General features: G+C 40.1%; 1 protein-coding gene across 1 annotated transcript; it reads right to left on the bottom strand.

Annotated features, from left to right (window-relative positions):
- Positions 1 to 2,673: 2,673 nt before the first annotated feature.
- Positions 2,674 to 11,257, bottom strand: pmp22b (peripheral myelin protein 22b). The gene is made up of 5 exons (XM_085466743.1): positions 11,108 to 11,257; positions 10,282 to 10,372; positions 9,904 to 9,985; positions 6,752 to 6,892; positions 2,674 to 5,045 (listed from the first exon to the last, which is right to left on the bottom strand). The coding sequence occupies exons 2-5, from the start codon at positions 10,357 to 10,359 to the stop codon at positions 4,885 to 4,887; spliced, it is 462 nt and encodes a 153-aa protein (XP_085322869.1). The 5' UTR covers positions 10,360 to 10,372; positions 11,108 to 11,257; the 3' UTR covers positions 2,674 to 4,884.
- Between the last annotated feature and the right edge of the window lie 6,210 nt (positions 11,258 to 17,467).

The raw sequence follows: 17,467 nt of genomic DNA, 5'->3' as shown, positions 1-17,467 counted from the left end.
GAAAATATTATCTCCCAGCAGAGTCAAAGTCAAAAAAGGGATGGCTGTGGGGGGTTGGAGGCTGGAGTGCAGGATTTGATAGTGACATTGGGTGTGATAGGAAAAGGCGGGGAAAATTTTTAAGGTATTAATGGGGAAAGTGATTATTATAAAAGCTAGTCCTTGACCCTGTGACGGGAAAACAATGACGCATGGAATCCCCAGACACCTATAAAGCACTGAGTTAATAATGCATATCAGTTAACAGTTGATGGGCACAAAACAATGATTTTGTGCTCTTTTTAAGGCTTTTTTTTTTCATTTCTTTTTTCCCTGCTATTCCAAAACATGCATCAGTATGAGAATTTACAGAAATACTGAATAAAAATGCTTAGAGTTTATGATGTTTAACCAGAAAGAAAGTCAAATGACAAACTATGACTAGTCATCATCAGTTAATTTTCAGACCAGTCTGGTCTGGTGTCTGTCTGCTTTGTCCTTTAACGCATTTGCGGTTGTGTTGTTGTGTCGTGGGCCATATGAGCAGACAGAGTTTCAAGTTTACAGTTTAAAGAAAAGGGATATTTAGATTATAGAAAACAATGCGTGGCTTAAAACTAGTCAGCACAATCAGAAAGAAGAAAGTACAAATCTGATATTTTGTTCCATGCTCTAATGCATTGCACATGTTTATATTTATCCCAGTAATATTGGACATTGGGGCAATTTAGGATTATTTCTCTGTGTTAAAATAGAAGGGGATTACCACAACATAAATGGTAAAACAAAATCCTGACATTTTACCAGCTAGTCGGATACAGACAGGCAACAAATTAATGCAAAACCTCTGAATAAATGAATGAATAAGCATAATCTGTAAGGCAATTTCATGGAATGGTTTGATGACCATATAAATTGTGTGAATCGTTTTAAATCTTAAACCTAGGTAAGCACCTTTGGGTAATTTTGTGTTAGACATCGCAGAAATGGAAAGGAAATATCTTCAGAATTAATGATGGGAACCATCTAGGCCCATTGAAGTGTATACAGATGATGCCAAACAGCATTTTAAAGCTACTTGTTGTAAATTCTTGTGTTTGGAAGGTTTTAGACTATTTTTAATCTTAACTTGACAACTTATTATTTTATGTTCAACACGATCACTGAGCAGTGAAGCAGAAACGAGGCTAGCTGCCCTTATGTAATACTGATTTGTACCATAAGATGGTGCAGCTAGTCAGTACATAACCTTCATTTAACCAGGCAAATTTAGAGAAATTGTAATTTACAATAGCATGGATGACCCTGATGAAGGCCACAAGCCGAAACGCGTTGGTCAGACGATAAAGTTGTTCCTCTTCCCTTTAAGTGTTGTTGGAGTTCCTGCATTGGGATTTTTTTCATCCTCTCCATGCACCTTGGAAGTAGGTGAACTTGTGCCAGAAATCTTTGCTGGAATTTACAATGGCAGACTGGTAAAAAGTGACAGTATACTCAATATAGTTGTAACTGTAACCTGTTGCCCATTTTCAATTTCTTCACTGTCTGCTCATTTGACTTGACTTGATTTTGTTAGTTTGTTTTTTACTTTGTTTTTGTCTTCTTCTTTTTTAACTTAAATTTTCATTTAACTCTGTCCCTTAAAATAAAGATCTCTTTTGTAAAGAAGTACTGGTCAGTTCTGTTGTGAGCTTAGGAATTTAAATTGCAGTCTGTAGTCTCTCTATTTCTTTTTTGAATCTGGCTTTGTTGTATTATTAATAATGGTAATAATACTTTATCAAATGGAGAAGAGTAATCTGTCTTCTACCTTTACGTCTGATGATGTCTTGTGCAGAAGAAGCTTCATAATGGCTTTGGAGGAGGCACATTTATCAGTCTGACTAAAGTAGACTAGTTGGCAGAATCACCCCCCTCTACCTCATACATGCATACTAATGGCAGTGATGTACCGTCACAAACAAGCTGAGTTCCAGACAAACCTTAATCATCATATAAGGCGTTAACGAGGTTTGACACACTTCATTAAGAAAAGAATATGATCTGCCACACCCACCAGAGGCTATTTCGGTCGGTCTCCCTTCTCGGTTCAATGGTAGATGGTGAAATGACGTGCAGTACTCCAATTGTACCACACAGCGGCAGTGTTTGCTAATCTAGTATGAGACATATAGTAAATGTTGGCTTTGCTACTGTGTGCTTCCACTGGATGGCAGTATTGCACAGGACATGCAAAATTTTTAAGCCTGTAACTATGTACATTGACCTAAGGAAATTGAAATGTGCCCGGGTACACCATGATGACATCATACATTGGAATGGTATAATGTGGTATGCACATCTGCACACACAGAGACTTTCCCAGTCTGTAAACAACAACAACAACACACACCCACACGCTCGCAGACCAGAATGCAGTGTTCCCATTTTACCCAGTGCTAGAATGTCAGAGGGGGCAGTAGTAGGAGACTGTGACCGCCTGAGCCTGCAACAAGAATCTTTCTTTAGAGTGTACTCTTTCACTGCTGGAGATTTAGACGCATCATCAGCTCAGTGCAAAAGTGCTAGCTGAGGAGTGACTGTTATAGAAACAGAATATTCAGACTCCATTAGTCAGAACGGCTGAGTGTTCTTCAGATTGATTAGATATGTTATAGATGTGTGCACTGCGACTGAAAGACACAGTAAGCTCCATTAAGGTGGCAAGAATCATCCTTTAATGGTTAAATTCAAAGTAGCTTTTGGTAATATCAAGAGCATTTGGTTTTGGTGTAAACATAGCACAGCTGAAAGTGGCAGCTTTACACAAAATAATCAAGAAGGCAGTTGTCATTAGAGGCAGTCTCTTCTAACTGGACCCAATGAAGAGCATCATGCTGAAAAACCATAGCAGACTATTATCTAGTGTAAGCTCAGAATGAAATACTTGAATCCAACACAGTGTAGTTCTTTTTTGGAAGGGGAGAGGATCTCAGAGGAGATGCCATCAAGTGGAGGACAGATGCTTTCTCATTAGTGTTCAGAACATGCTCCCAGTCCTCTTATGTCTGATGTCACGAGAGACACAGTATACACTGAAACGCTATCTGCGTGTTTTGAATAGCTGGCATCGTGCGCCGTGTGGGTGACACAAGTCGCATACAGCATTTGCAACCACACGCACTAACCTAGGTTTGACTGGCTAAATTGCACACAGACATTTACAGGCTGCGTTTCAGTTGCCGATGTCTTCGACTGATCTCAAACGTTTTCACACACGTCAGTAATAGCAAATATGCCACGACACATGGGTAGTAATCATCATTTTCCACATTAAGCTTTTGGAGCTCAGAAAAGTGTGTCTCAAAGTTTACGGGCAAACAGCAAAATGACTTCTGCAAAATGTAACGGTTTACTTTACATGCATAGAGTGTTACAGTCCCTTGTAACAGTGGAATACACAATATTAGATAATGTGAAAGTAGTTTTATTTAGTAAGTGAGTGTTTTAGGCTAGATTGTCATAAACATTTGTTATGCACAACATATAAACAGTAAAGGTTTTATACAGTAGACAAAAAACCATCTAAACGTCAGTGGGCAGAGACTGCAGCATGTCAAACTTCAAGTATGTGAAACAGACAGTTGTATCATTACTGCAAACCTCTCTGTCCTTTTATCACTTAATAGAGTTAATATTTCAGTCATGTTTTTCCTATCATCTCATATTTTATATGGCTTCAACTTGGTGGCATTTATTCTAGTAGCGTTAAATGTATAACTTCTTCCTTTCGGTATAATGCCCCACAGTGATTATGCTCTTTCTGATACTTTTCTACAAAGACTTCTTGAGAATTGAACAGCCATACGCGCGAGGCGAACACAAACATCAGAATGATGGAAAATTAAGGCAAGAATAAAAATAAAAGCTTATTTAAAGTTCTTTCTCTGTGATCAGACTATAAACTCGCAGAATAATACTGACATTCCATTCTAAATGACTTTCGATTACATTAGTGCACCACCCCAACCGTGTTTATCCGCCGTTTACAGTAGCTGATAAAAGGGGGAAAAAAATAATCTGACACTGCAAAGTGAAATCGGCTGTGTTCCCTAAAGAAGCAGCCCGGCACTAGATGTAGAAGTGCACCGCTGGCTGAGTCTCACTTTAATTAATGGCAAGCTGTTTGACTCTAAACAATAACAAAGCAACTCTGCTGTAAATGATTGCTATCAGTAATAGGAATGATAAATACATAGCACCATCTTTTGTTGAAAGTAAGAAATGGAAAAAAGACTGAAAACAAATACACTTAAACTTGCAAATTCACAAATAGAAAAGGACCAAATCCATATTCATGGCTATGCTACATCCATGGATGTTACCACTCTCTTTTGTAAAGCAACCCCGTCGAAAATGCTTAATTAACCTCTCTATTTCTATACATGCACTTTGGTTAGTATACTTCAAGAAACACTTTTTTTTCTCTCTTACTTATTACTTGGCAATTACCAAAACAAAAAAGGCAAAAAAAAAAAAAAAAAAATCCCACAACAAAAATAGTCTATAATTATTTCATCATTACAAACAAAGACTGAGGCACTTAATCAGCTAAAATAAAGCTCATAGTATCCATTGACAGAGCAACACAAAAACTATGTACATATATGTAAAAAGTGTTATAAATATGTTTTAAACCATAGATACTATATACATCTTTAAACTGAGACAGTATTGGTGTTTTCGTGTTTTGGTTTGATTTTTGGTATTAATCCCCCCTTCTGTGAACTGGGTGTTTTGGCCTGGTGGCTCCACTGGTAGTTGGGCGTCACGAGTTATACTTCAGAGGGGTACTGATAGCACTTGCAGTTGGGCGGGGGGGGGGGGGGGGGGGTGTTACTGGGAACAGTGGGATGGAGTGACGGCTCATTCTCGCTTCCTCAAGATGACATAGATGAGTCCGCTGATCAGCGCCAAGGGGAAGGCCACCCACGCCAGGATGTAGGAGTAGCCAAATGAATTTCCCTCCGGCACCCATTCTGGACTCATCACCGTGTAGATGATGGCTCCGCTCATCACAAACAAACCTGCAAGGGGGAAAAGGTGACTTTTTAATAATACTGGCCATAATCATCTTAGTGTTAGATCAGGTTTCTGTGTGTCTTGTGTCCTGGGCTGAACCCTGCTTGGCGGCAGTAACGAGCAGGTCAGTTTCCCAGAAGGCATTCCCCCGCATTACATCACACTTTTTCATGCTTGTTGAACCCCATTGTGGCCTATGTAAGCTTTTCCAGCTCTGCCCACCGACCAACCTTGTCTGACATGGCACGATCTGTTTGTCAGACCCCCCCATCCTCCCACGCCACACCTCCCACCGCCAGCCTTACTGACATTTGAACACTGCGCGGCTGGCAGTGTTCCCAGTGTCATTCCTGTTTGGTTGAGTGGGCAACTGGGTGCCAGGCAATGTGCTGGCACCGTGGAGAGAAAACCTGGGATTTTGTAAAGGGCTGCCAAGAGAGAACACAATGGACTTGCAGTAGAGATGCTCTCTGGCCAAAGGGCATGGAGTACAATGAACAAGGGGAGTATAAAAACCATTAGTAACTGGCTCATACCTAAATCTGATTCTCTCCAATAGAACATGGAAAGTGAGCATCCACTAACGGTTTCTTGGTGGTGGTGGTGGTGGATTTGTACTGTATGAGTAGCACCTTTTGAGACTACCCAGGTGTTGCTGTGTTATTAATGCAGGTCAGAGTAGTGCGGAAGCTAGACTACCAGTCAAAAGTTTGCATGCACTTCCCAGAGGGCACTGCATGGCAGAATGCTATGGTAGCCATTTTGGTTACTCTATGCAAGTCACTGACTCTGGATCCAGCAAAACAGCCCCAGACCATCACGCTTCCTCCTTCATGTTTGACATTTGATGTCACATGTTGGGGAACCATCCTTTTGCTTACGTGACGGTGTAAAGAAAATCTTGGCTGATCAACCAAAGATTTCAAATCTTGATTCATCAGTCCATGACACCTTCTTCCAGTCTTCAGTAGTCCATTGGCTGTGTTTCATGGATCAGGCAAGCCCTTTTTTTCTTATTCTGGCATCTTAGCAATGGCTTTCTTGCTGCAGCTCAACCCGTCAAACCTTCAACTTAAAGCCTTCTCTTTACAGTCAAAAATGAGACTTGCTTACCACGATTACTCTTGAACTGAACATTTAAAGCTGTGGTCTTGTGAATTGGCTGTCACACAACCTGATGACTCAACTTCCTGTCAGAGTTTCTCCAAGTTTCTGAGTGCCTTTTAATGGTGAAGGTGACTGTACTCACTGACACATTGAGTTTCTTCACCATTTCTCTGACAGGAACAACCTACACTTTCAAGCATTATGATCTTCTGTCTCTCTTCCTTTGTTATTTGCCTTTTACTTGCAATTTTTATAGCAACACACATCTTTTTGCAGTACAATACTCATGCTACCCTACACGTGGATCGATGAGGTTATAAGTAGTCAATGAAAGTTGGGACACATTTGATGAGAGCTGTTTAAATTTCAATTTAAAAAAAAAAACTGCGGTGTTCTAAAACATTTCAGTGACCATGTATATTAGTTATTCTTGGGAAAATAAAGAAGATTTCAATTTTTCAGCTTCTCAAAATTGAAAAAAAAAAGCTGATTTATTTGGTTGCTACTGTTATCAATGAAATGCCTAATTTTTTAAATACATTTTTATTATATTTACTCACGTAATATAAAAATTATGTGAATGTGTTAAGGGTGATGAACTCACTGGCAAGGATCTGGAAGGTTCCAGTGAGGAAGAAGCGTCCACCCTTCTGCAAAGTGAAGAGCTGGCAGAAGAAGAGGACGAGAGACAGGCAGCTGAAGATGATGGATAGGATCATGACAGCCTGGACCGACTGAATCCACTCTGCAGGGGAGAGAGGGGAGTTGAAAAGAGAGAGAGAGTCCTGTCAGCAACAGCACGCCAGTCATCATGAACCAGAGCATAATAGATGTTTGATTGACTTAATGAACACACAACAGGATGAGAAGACAGAAATGAAAAAAATCCAAACCCAAAGTGTACTGTTGTACTGTGCCCCTGCTGAATTTAAGCATCCTCACAAATAAAACATAATGAGGAAGCCCTGGCATTGTTGACTTCTGGGAATCTATAATGGATCCTTAACAATGAAACCTAGGTATCTTATTTCTAAAAGCTCTGTGAGCCCCTCACAGTAGGACCTATGACTAAATGTGCCATATTGATTTTTCCTCCAAGGCCAGGCTTCTAGAAGCTATTAACCCATTAGACACCTGTATTGACAGAGTCCACCATGCACCATCTACTCTACTGGTGCTCAATCTCCATGTATGGTTGTGTGTTTTTGCGTTTTACTCGTGCTGCCATTCCAGGAATCATTGGACTTCCAAGCAGTGTCTATTTCTTGACTGATGGTTTTCCATGCTTACTTCCTACCCCATCAGGCCCTATCAGGTTTCTCACCTTACCTCACTTCCTGCCCCACAGGTTTCCTGAAGCACTCGCGCTTTCCCTTCCTCTATATACTTATTTAGTCTTTCGCTTTAGTCACATTTACTATTTCTATTTTTGTGCTCTTATCTCCCTAGATCTGTGTGTATTGGCATAAGTTGCAAATGCCACTCACTAGCTGCTGTCCAGTCCTGACGCCTGCAAGTACTCCAGATAAGTCTTTAAAATATGTATTTCTTTAATATAACTCAATCTGTATGCATGCCTCTGCGAAGGTTTGACATTGAAATATATGGATTTGTCTACTTCAAAATTCTCATACATCTGTGATTTATTGATTCTCTTACTTTTTTTTAAATAAGAGGCATATTGCGGTTTTAATGGAGGCGCACTTACAAAGTGAAAAAAGGCACAGTGCATAATTTATTAGTGCTCGTTCTCAAGAACAACAAGGATGATTAAGCAATAAAACAGCTTACTTTGTGTGATGTTTTTCACTTTAACTGACCGCATTTTAACTCAGCATTACAACAATTCATTACCCTGTAACACATTTCATGCATTTTATTCTGTGGCCGTTTAAAAAACAATCACAGTTTTTCTGGTGAAACTGCATGATGACTACATAGAGTTACCAGCTCGGAGTCAGGTTTCCTACAATGGCAGCAGCAGAGAATGTCCCGAGGACCACTGGCTCATAGATGAGATATGGGAAGAAACATGACACATTGCAAATCTCCATCCATAAAATGTCGCCAGCTTGATACCACACCCACGCAACAATTAGATTCCACTATGATAACCGTGTTTTCAAATGTTATATATAAATCTGTGATAACATTTTGTGAATGCAGCGACAGTACACTGATTTCTAATAAACAGCCCTCCAGCCCTCCTTCCTTCCTTCTTTCCCGACCAGTAGTAGGAAACAGTGACATCGCGCATTTCCCGGCATGAGGCGTGCTTCACGGTTCAAAATAACACAGAAACCCAAGAGGGACTCGCATTCAAAAATGAACATAAACTGGGTCTGGGTTCATTATTATTACGGAAATAACTTCCAGGAAGAGCAACTAAAGGATTCTGCTGAAATTCAAAACAGGAAAGTAACTGTTGAAGCTTTTCCCAAAACAGTGAACAGCAAAAATAAAACTGCTGTAGTATTCCCTCACTTGTTTATGTGGTGTAGGTCTGTGCTGGGGCAGCAGACATTCCTCGACCGCTAAATTTAGAGCAAGTAAATTTTGTGAAGTAATTTTCCTGGCTGCAAGCACGTGATGTTTAACTCACTCAGCATTTGATAACTGTGGCATCACACAGTGTGTGTGTGTGTGTGTTTTTCTTTTCTTCATGGCAACACTGAAGGTTTAGAAATTCCCTAAAAATAACTGTGATGCCCATGATTATGATTTGGTTCAGAGGAAAGTTGATTGCTCAGCAAAGCTTCCAAAAGCTCTTTTGAACGCAGGCTTGGCCCCAACGTGCGAGCAGACCACTATCTTCCATCTCTCAAAGCCAAAGCAAAGACCTGGGAACGGCACACGCGCCTTGTTAAATAAACACTCTGCGTCAGTGCACCAGTGAAAGCAAGTCAAACAAACTGACTGCACCATCAAACTACCTGGCAGAGTGTGCAACCACTGCTGCCCCTGACAAAATACACACTGGCTGAACGCAGCTCATACTAGACAAATGACATCAGCCAGCTACAGCCAGCAGCTCTTGCAGCACTGTGACGGCACTTTTAGTAGCAAAACATACAGCTGATGCAGAGTGAACATTCATGAAGAGGAAAATATATCACTCTTTGACTGTTTTGACATTGTAAAATATTTGTATTTAGTGTCTACTATCAATATGAATATCAGTATTTCTAATTAAAGCATCCAGTGTCTGACTTTGTGTACATAAATCTCCTAACGCTGCACCTGCTGCCTTAAATTGTCCTAATGATCCCTGCAAGCTAACACGGGACACTAAGATCTTACTCTGGGCGTGACCCACTATCAGCATGCTATGTTCTGCTCACGGTGGTCCAAGGTTTCCCTGGTTTCAAACACACACGCACATAGATTTAAAACTTTAAATACTCTTTGCAGCCCCACCCTGATTCTCCACAGCTCTGTTACTATGGACTCCCAACACGAGACCTGAATATGGACATCGCACCACGACTATTTATACAGTGGCAGCCTATCAGCTAGCACTTCAAAACAGCACTGCCACATTCTCTGCCCTAGATGGCACCACAGTTCCAGAGTAACTGTGACACACCCACACCATAGGGTAGGTAAATGATGGATTTTTAAAGTAAAGCAAGTTTAAAACTGAGCTTCAGAGAGAACAGAGCAGCATGTAAATTCCCAGTAAATTCCCCAGCCACTGTATTGTCAACAAACAGTTTAAAGGCAAACAGCAAAATATAAGTGAGGCTGGTATCTGACCTCCAGTTGATGCTGGGATACATCCAGAGGTAGTACAGTTTATCCATAGGTCTGATGTGGTAGATTCACCTGTTGTCCATACCTGGTGGCAACAACATACAACTCAGTCAATAAGAGAAATAGATCTCATTGGCATAGTTCTATTCCTAAGACACACATAAATAAGTTGAATAATAATTATTTTATGTTTAGTGATGGAGGTAAAACATCCATAACGGCTCCAAGAGAGTCAGTTTGCATGTAATCCTCCACGATATCTTATATCTTCAGGATACTGAGTGCACATGCATGCCTTTCTAATTGCTCCTGCTCTGTGTGCATGCTCACTATGACATCTGAACAAACAGAGACATGGGTAAACATGTCATTTTCACTCACGCTGACAATTGTTGACACAAAGAGGAGAACCAGAGCAGCGAGGTGCAGGAAGATGATTCCAAGTAGCAGGAGCAGCATCTTTACAGATGATCTGGAAAGCAGTGAGTAGAGGAGACAATCAGACGGTCAATGTACGTGTGTGTGTATTTGTGTGGATGTCAGATTGGTGGGATATGGGTGTGTCGCTGCAGCACGTTCAACGCGGACAGCCTTTTAAGAAATTTTATCTCAGCCTGTCTGTTTGAGATGACAGGATCCTTCCATAACATCAGTTTCAAAAGACGGTAAATAATTAACGATATTCTTCATATAGTCAGAGGTATGGTGCCTTTGAGTCACAGCCAGTGTAACAGCAAGTTTGTCAATATGATTAAACTTTAAAGATTATCTCAGGAGGGACCCTTTTTGCTTTAACTTGTTCCAAACAACACAAAATCTTGGCTTTTTTAAGCAAAAATAAATAAATAAATAAAATAATAATACGTCTTTTTTTTCTTTGAAACTCCTTAAATCCGCCATATATCATTTACAAAACTGCATTTGTTTCAGTTATATTCGGTTTTTTTCGGGTAGCAAAATGACTTGTTAAAACAAAGCGAAGGAAACACGATTAGACAAAGGCTTATTAATTCTGTCTATAGTTGAAATTAATATGCTAAACTTAATGCCAGTTTATTTGCGATGACAGCTCAATTCCCCCGTGTCTGTGTGTACGCGCAATGAAGCAGTCTGCGCGGGGAAAATCTCGTTTCTCCCTTTAATCCGCCGGAACTGCCTGAGTGCACCTGAACGTAACTAAGTTTAGAAAAAAGCAAAGTCCACTTACTTCGAGCGTAGAGCTTGTATGTCCACAAAAAGAGAAGCAAAAGCAAGTTTGCCCGAAAAAGAGTCCGACAGCGGTAGTCCTCTGTTCTAAAAGTCGCTCTCAGACTAGATTGATGCCAGGACTGACGTTCTGTTATAAAGTCTCATTATGGAAGAACAACGCCCTGCGTGCGTCGCTGCGTCATGGAGTGACCCTCTGGTTCACAGCCAGTGTTCCCAATATAGACGCGCTATGCGTAATGCCATGGGTTGCCTTAGTTACTAACTTACTGTGTGTAGTAACCTGGTAGTAATTGTTTGGCTGTCGTGGTAACTAACAGCAACTATGTGATTTCGAGGTTTCTCTTTCATCTTTTGTTGTATTAGGTATTAGGAAATTAATTTGGCGTTCCATATTGTAGATATTTATAAGTAATGTAATAAGACATCTGAAACTTTCTTTTTTGGCATATTTATAGTTTATATCATTAAATAATAAGGGGATTTATTTGAAAATCAAGCACAATTGTCCAAGAATTGCAAGACATTAGTTGTTGGTTTTTTCTTAATTTACGTTCATTTCTTGTTTATACAAGGAATCTAAACAAATGATAAATAAATAAAGACCTTTTTCTGGTCATATATCGTATGTAATAGCTTATGTGTTTGTGGTACAACACTGTAAGGCAATGAAAAGCAACGTTTCCTTGGAAACCACGGGAGTCAGAGTGACAGACTCGGTTGTAATGTTTTGTAATGTGATGTAGCGTGGGCCTTCTCCCTCTGGTAGTCATGAACTACGCGCTGTGACTCACTGCGTGCATGAAAGTGTGGATGGGCATGCTCAGCACACCACAAGTGAGAGATAGCATCTGGGGCTCTCCTCTGTTTGACGTGACTCATATCCAGTGGGAGTGTGATGGTGTTCCACCCTGAACAAGGACCCCTGATGTTAAAAGTATGCACTTTGGTCAGTTCTATAAACGTGTGTGTTGTAACGAGCGTAATTCAAAGAAATATATTCAGGGAGTTAACCATGAAAATATTATACAGTATAAATTGATGGCCTTATCTCTTTCTCCCTCTGGATCGTGTTCAGGGCAGAATTACAGAGATACAAGGTAACCAGTAAATACTACGATCATTTAGAAAGGCAATTCTTTTTGATTGATTCTGCCCTTCGTTGTACATGTTAAAAGCATCATTTCTAATAAAATTCCTCTTCCAAACATTAAAAGACGTTTGCACTAGCTTCTTGGCTGGGCAGCACAAACTTATCAAACTTTCCTCACATTAGCAGGTTGGTGGAGTAGCTTAGGGTGTAACTGACCTCCCATAACCCCCTGTCAGTGTCCACTTTCTATTCTTCAACACTTAGCTTGCACTTCCTGGATTCTGCTATATTTGTTCCTCACACTCACATGAAAATGAGGTGGGACAGTTAGAGGAGCAGATCAAGTGCTGCTCTTAGTCAGAGCTTTGGGACTCCTTGAATCCAAGTTTTTGACATGATTAGCCTGAGTTGCATCAAGTACCTCTTTGCATGTTGTGATTGTTTTGGTATGTGTCACTGATATCTGCTGTGTATTTAACCCAGAGTAGCTCTGGTTATCAGGCCTGAACTCTGATTGTATGAGCTGTGAAATGGTCAACAATAATGGTTTACAGTGACATTCAGAGGAGAGGTCTCGTTAAAACCGTAGCGCAGCCGTGTAGGCCCTCCTCATTCCCATCCCTTATATGTCAATGTTTGTAAAAGACTGACAATCAGTGGGCTGAAAGGACACGGGAGTGTTAAGTTTACTCCGTTTGCTGGGGTTGAAGCCAAGCACTCTGGGAAGAGCCACATAGCAAACATTCAGAGTGAGATACTGAATAATGTTACATTTGGAATCAGCTCCTAACATTTCATCTCTGTCACCAACATGGCTTCGCATAGCTTCACGTTAGCACATACCAAAACCATAGATAGGACATCAGCCCAAGGACATGGATCTAGAAACTAGACATGATTGAGTTACAGTAACTCCATCCAGATGGCAGCAAAGAAATTTTTTGTTCTACCATAATAGATCCTAAAAAGTGCAAAACAGAAGGCGAGCTTTGACCCACAGCAATCTTCTTCTTGACGACGGTAAGTTAGTCTAAGAGGCTGCTTTCTTTCACTTATCTTGACTCAAGCATTAACTGGAATGAATACATGGCTTATACTCACAGCAGACATCTTTCAGATTTTCTGTGAGACAGTGGATACAGCTGATGCTCCTTAAGGGTCGGGGGGGCCTATCTGCGTCACTGTTGAGTCACTTGGGAACAGGCCTCCTGCCTTGTGTTTCAGGTTGTGGCAGCTGTTGGCCAAAAGTGCCTCGTTTGTGTAATCAGCATGTGAAGTGTCACTATTAGTCGCTGCAGTTTAATAGCTCTCTTCCTGCTGCAGCAATATTGTTGTTGGACCATCCAGCTCTTCTACCCCCAGTCTGCCCAGATGTTAACAGTTATTAAATTTAAAAGATCACATATGATCTAGTAACTATCATACCCATAAAATAGAGCCATGCAGGTCACGTGTGAGTGAAGAACTGACAGACAATCTAAGTAAAGATGGAACAGGAGGATGGTAGGAACACAAATGCAGGAAACAGGAAGCAGAAAGAGTGATGAGAGGTAAATACAGTCCGTCTGTTTGTGTGCTGATAAATTGTAACCTAGTCTCAACCCCTGAGTTGTCATCACACTTTAATTAAACTATACATGGGAGATGACAGCTAAGGAGCAAACTGCTCTATCACATAAAGGAAAACCCACAATAAACACACAACATGGTCAGGTTTAAATGAACCAGTTAATGATAATTATAAGTGGGTGGTTTAATTAAAATCATCCCAAAGTAGCTTTATCGTTGCCATCATATGGCATACTAACCTTTTGCCAAGTTGCAAAATCCCCTAAAATCGCACTGTTTGCAGAAATTTCATTATTTCATTGCTCATAAAAGGAAACTCTTAATCAATCTCATGTCTATATTAAAATCTCTCAAAGGCATGTGTCAGCTGACATGTCCAAAATCATATGGTCCTGATTCACGTGGTGTCTTTCATCACTCTGGTTTGTAAATGGGAAGTTTTAGGGTCATAGTTTGTATTTGTATAAATTCAAACAGAAGCTTGACTCATATGCTGTGAGAAGCTGAACCTTGTTCCTTTGTTGCCAGATATATAAATAAATAAAACAGAAATCTAATAAGTGTGGCTTTAAGACAGACGAAACTGCATACTGTAACTCCCAGTCATCATCAGCCCACTGTGATTCAGCAGGAAAGACTGCAGTATTGTTTCTCGACCTCTGCATCTCTCTATTAGCCACCCATTCTGCTGTCTATTGAGAATGCAAAGTATTGGATTCACAGATCTATGCTATGAATTGTTATGGTAGCTAGTCAATAGCACAAATGACCCATGAGACTCTTGTCTCCTCCACATTAAAGAGTACTGTTCTTTCTGCTCAATTCCTGAACTTCGGTTAGTCGCTGCACTAATCTATCTTATCGTGCTTCCCTCCTTGTAGCCGGTTACTTGCAAAATGCTGGGGGAAGATAACGTTGACTGAAAGTTCAAAAGTTTAGGACTGTGCCTCTGTGGTTTTGAGAGAGTTGGCAGTTGGGATGAAAAACCACATACATTACATGTCTTATCAGTGTGTCTCCAGCTTCCTTCAGCTGCCAACAGTAATCAACTATTCAATAAATTTATATCTACCTTTTTATGTGTGTCTAAAATCTGTTTATTAATATTTTCCAGCATTTTCCAAAAAATAAAAAAATAAACTAAAGAGAAAAACATATGAATACAGCAATACAATCTGATCAAGCCAGTAATAATGAACAATGGTGTGGGCAGTGCAGAAGAGATAAAGCCACCAACTTAAACAATATCAGCCATTTGGAGGGAAGGGTACCAAGGCTACAAAAGCCACCAACAGGGAAGAAGAAAGAGGCTGGAATTACACCAAATAATGCAGTTATACAGTTAAAGTTAATCAATTTTCCTGACCTTTGATAATGATCGATACATTTCCTCCCAGTAGGGTTGGGAAGTGTGACAAGACCAAAGCATGTGTACACTGGTGACATCTGTCACATGTTGGGTCCACATTAATAGATTATAGAGAGCCTAACCTTTGTGACGTGAGAGCAGTATCTGTATGATGCTATCGCACAGATGAAGAACTTACGTGTATTACTTAATGCAGCTTCCCGGAGTTCCTGAGACATTTCTTCTCTCAGATCCACCTCCCTAAACTGATTTGATGGAATTTAAGGAGTCTAAGTGCAGGGAGTGAATTTGAACTTACGCACAGTACTGTGTAAAATTCTTGAGACACCTCTCAGCTCCTTATATTTTACTATTTGCACATGATTTACTGAAACAGGTGCAGACATACATGTAAATACAGCGTGTTAGGCAAAATTTGTACAGTTCTGAGGAGCTTGAAAGTAAATATTTGGAGTGACTGCCATTATTTTTTAATATGGTCTGAACTATCTTAGGCAAGCTTTCTCGTAAGAGAACTCTTTAGGAACGGTTCTTCAGCTTTCTTGAGGAAGGATCCTGTGTTAGATCTTTGCTGGTCTTATTCCTAGTTCTATTAATAAGACTATAAATTTGTGGGCACCAAAAAAGGGTTTTTATAGATAGATTAAACTTTTCCGTTATCTGCTGTAAAGATACAAAGGTGTTGTTAATCTATGGGTCTTTAAATGATTCTAGCAGAGGTGTTGGACTATGAATTATGAGCATTTGGGTTGTCTTTAAAGCTGTTTGGAGAGCTAAACAACACCTAAACTGGTTCCAAATGGAACAATGGAACGGTCTGACTATAACATTTTTGACTGAGCCTATATTGAAAGACAAAGTTTACAGCCCCAAAATGGAGTTTCCAAATAACCTCTTGGGTAAACTCATTGTTTAGGCACAGATCCAAAAGCCGCAGGAAGAGCTGGTTCCCATGAATGTTTAGCTGTCAGTTCAAACTCGCTCTCCAGCAGTTTGAGATGAATGAAAATGAAGTGAGAAATTTGTTATTTCTAACAGCATAGCTGCATCAGCAAAAAACACAACCTCCTAACAACATTAGCTTTAAATTCTCCAATAGTTATGACTCTGAAATATCTATAGTTGACAGTTTTTTCAACTTAAAAACTACATTGTCTTTTTAGGCCCATTCCACTTTTGACAACAAAGGTAGCATGTATTTTCCTACTTATCATATATGATGATTTTGAATAGTTTTCCTTTGTTTTTTAATGCAAGGGGAACCTTGGCAACTTACCAAAGAGAGAGATGTGTTTTAAAATGTTCGGCTATGTGTCAAGGTGTACAACAAAGACCTGTTAGACTAGATAAAACAGAATGTTTATCATCACCGCACAGCAAGAAGGCTCTGGGTTCAGGTCCACCAGCCAGCTGAGGCCTTTCTGTGTGGCGTTTGCATGTTCTCTTCATGTCTATATAGGTTCTCTTTGGGTACTCTGGCTTCCTTTCACACTCCACAGATATGCATGTTAAGTTTATTGGTGACTCTAAATTGGCCGTGAAGGTGAATGGTTGTCTGTCTCTCTGTGTTAGCCTTGTGATAGACCGGCGACCTGAACGGGGTGGGATAGGCTCCAGCCCAAACATGACCCTGAATTAGATAAGCAGAAGAAAATGGATGGATGTTAGTAATAATGTTTATAAGGCACCTATGGCATGTTTATGACCTAATGTGGTATTAATTAGCTATTTTTTACTTTACATATAACATAATATCAAAAAATAGCTCCTAGTGGCGTCAACTACTTGTCTTCTTCAGCGATGCTTTCTCAGTCCAGGTCTGTAATTACAGTGGAGTAAAACACACTCAGTGACAGTCTCAAGTGTTCTATGATCAGCTCTTTAGCATGGTATGACGGTATGTAAGAAACATATAATAACATGGGGCATAGGGCATCTATAACAAGAACTGCTGTTAAAAATAAACTGCCAATATGTTTGGACTGCAGGAAGAATTCCAGAGTACATTCCCCAAATGTGGTATGTGGGGGTGGTAGATCAGGTCAAATGGAAAGACCTATTTGTGTCCCACACAGACAGGGATCCATAACCTCAAAGTCAGCATAAGAGTGAATGTACATTCCACTTTTTGCCACTATTATGTATTTCTGAAGAATAAAGCAAGAGTAGTAAGGACAGAATCCAGGAGAGGAGGAGGTGGTGCTCATTTTTTGCTATCTGTCAATATAAATTTAATGGCAAGGTGGTGAAACAGGGAGTCTTTTGATGTGCACTAGACAACAAGGTCCCTTTCTTTTGCACTACGGTGCCTTAGGAGATGGCCCACAGGC

This window comes from Copadichromis virginalis, linkage group LG8, assembly GCF_057382275.1.
Source record: "Copadichromis virginalis isolate Kocher_CV1m ecotype Utaka linkage group LG8, C_Virginalis_male_GT1.1, whole genome shotgun sequence".
Lineage (NCBI taxonomy): Eukaryota > Metazoa > Chordata > Actinopteri > Cichliformes > Cichlidae > Copadichromis > Copadichromis virginalis.
This window is presented reverse-complemented; position numbering and strand designations above follow the sequence as displayed.

Excerpts from the sequence above, each read along its gene's own strand:
- pmp22b (XM_085466743.1), bottom strand. The coding sequence starts at position 10,359 with ATGCTGCTCCTGCTACTTGGAATCATCTTCCTGCACCTCGCTGCTCTG. Across the intron at positions 6,893-9,903 it reads TATCCCAGCATCAACTGGAG|AGTGGATTCAGTCGGTCCAG; the intron begins GTCAGATACCAG and ends TCTCCCCTGCAG. Across the intron at positions 5,046-6,751 it reads AACCTTCCAGATCCTTGCCA|GTTTGTTTGTGATGAGCGGA; the intron begins GTGAGTTCATCA and ends TCCCCCTTGCAG.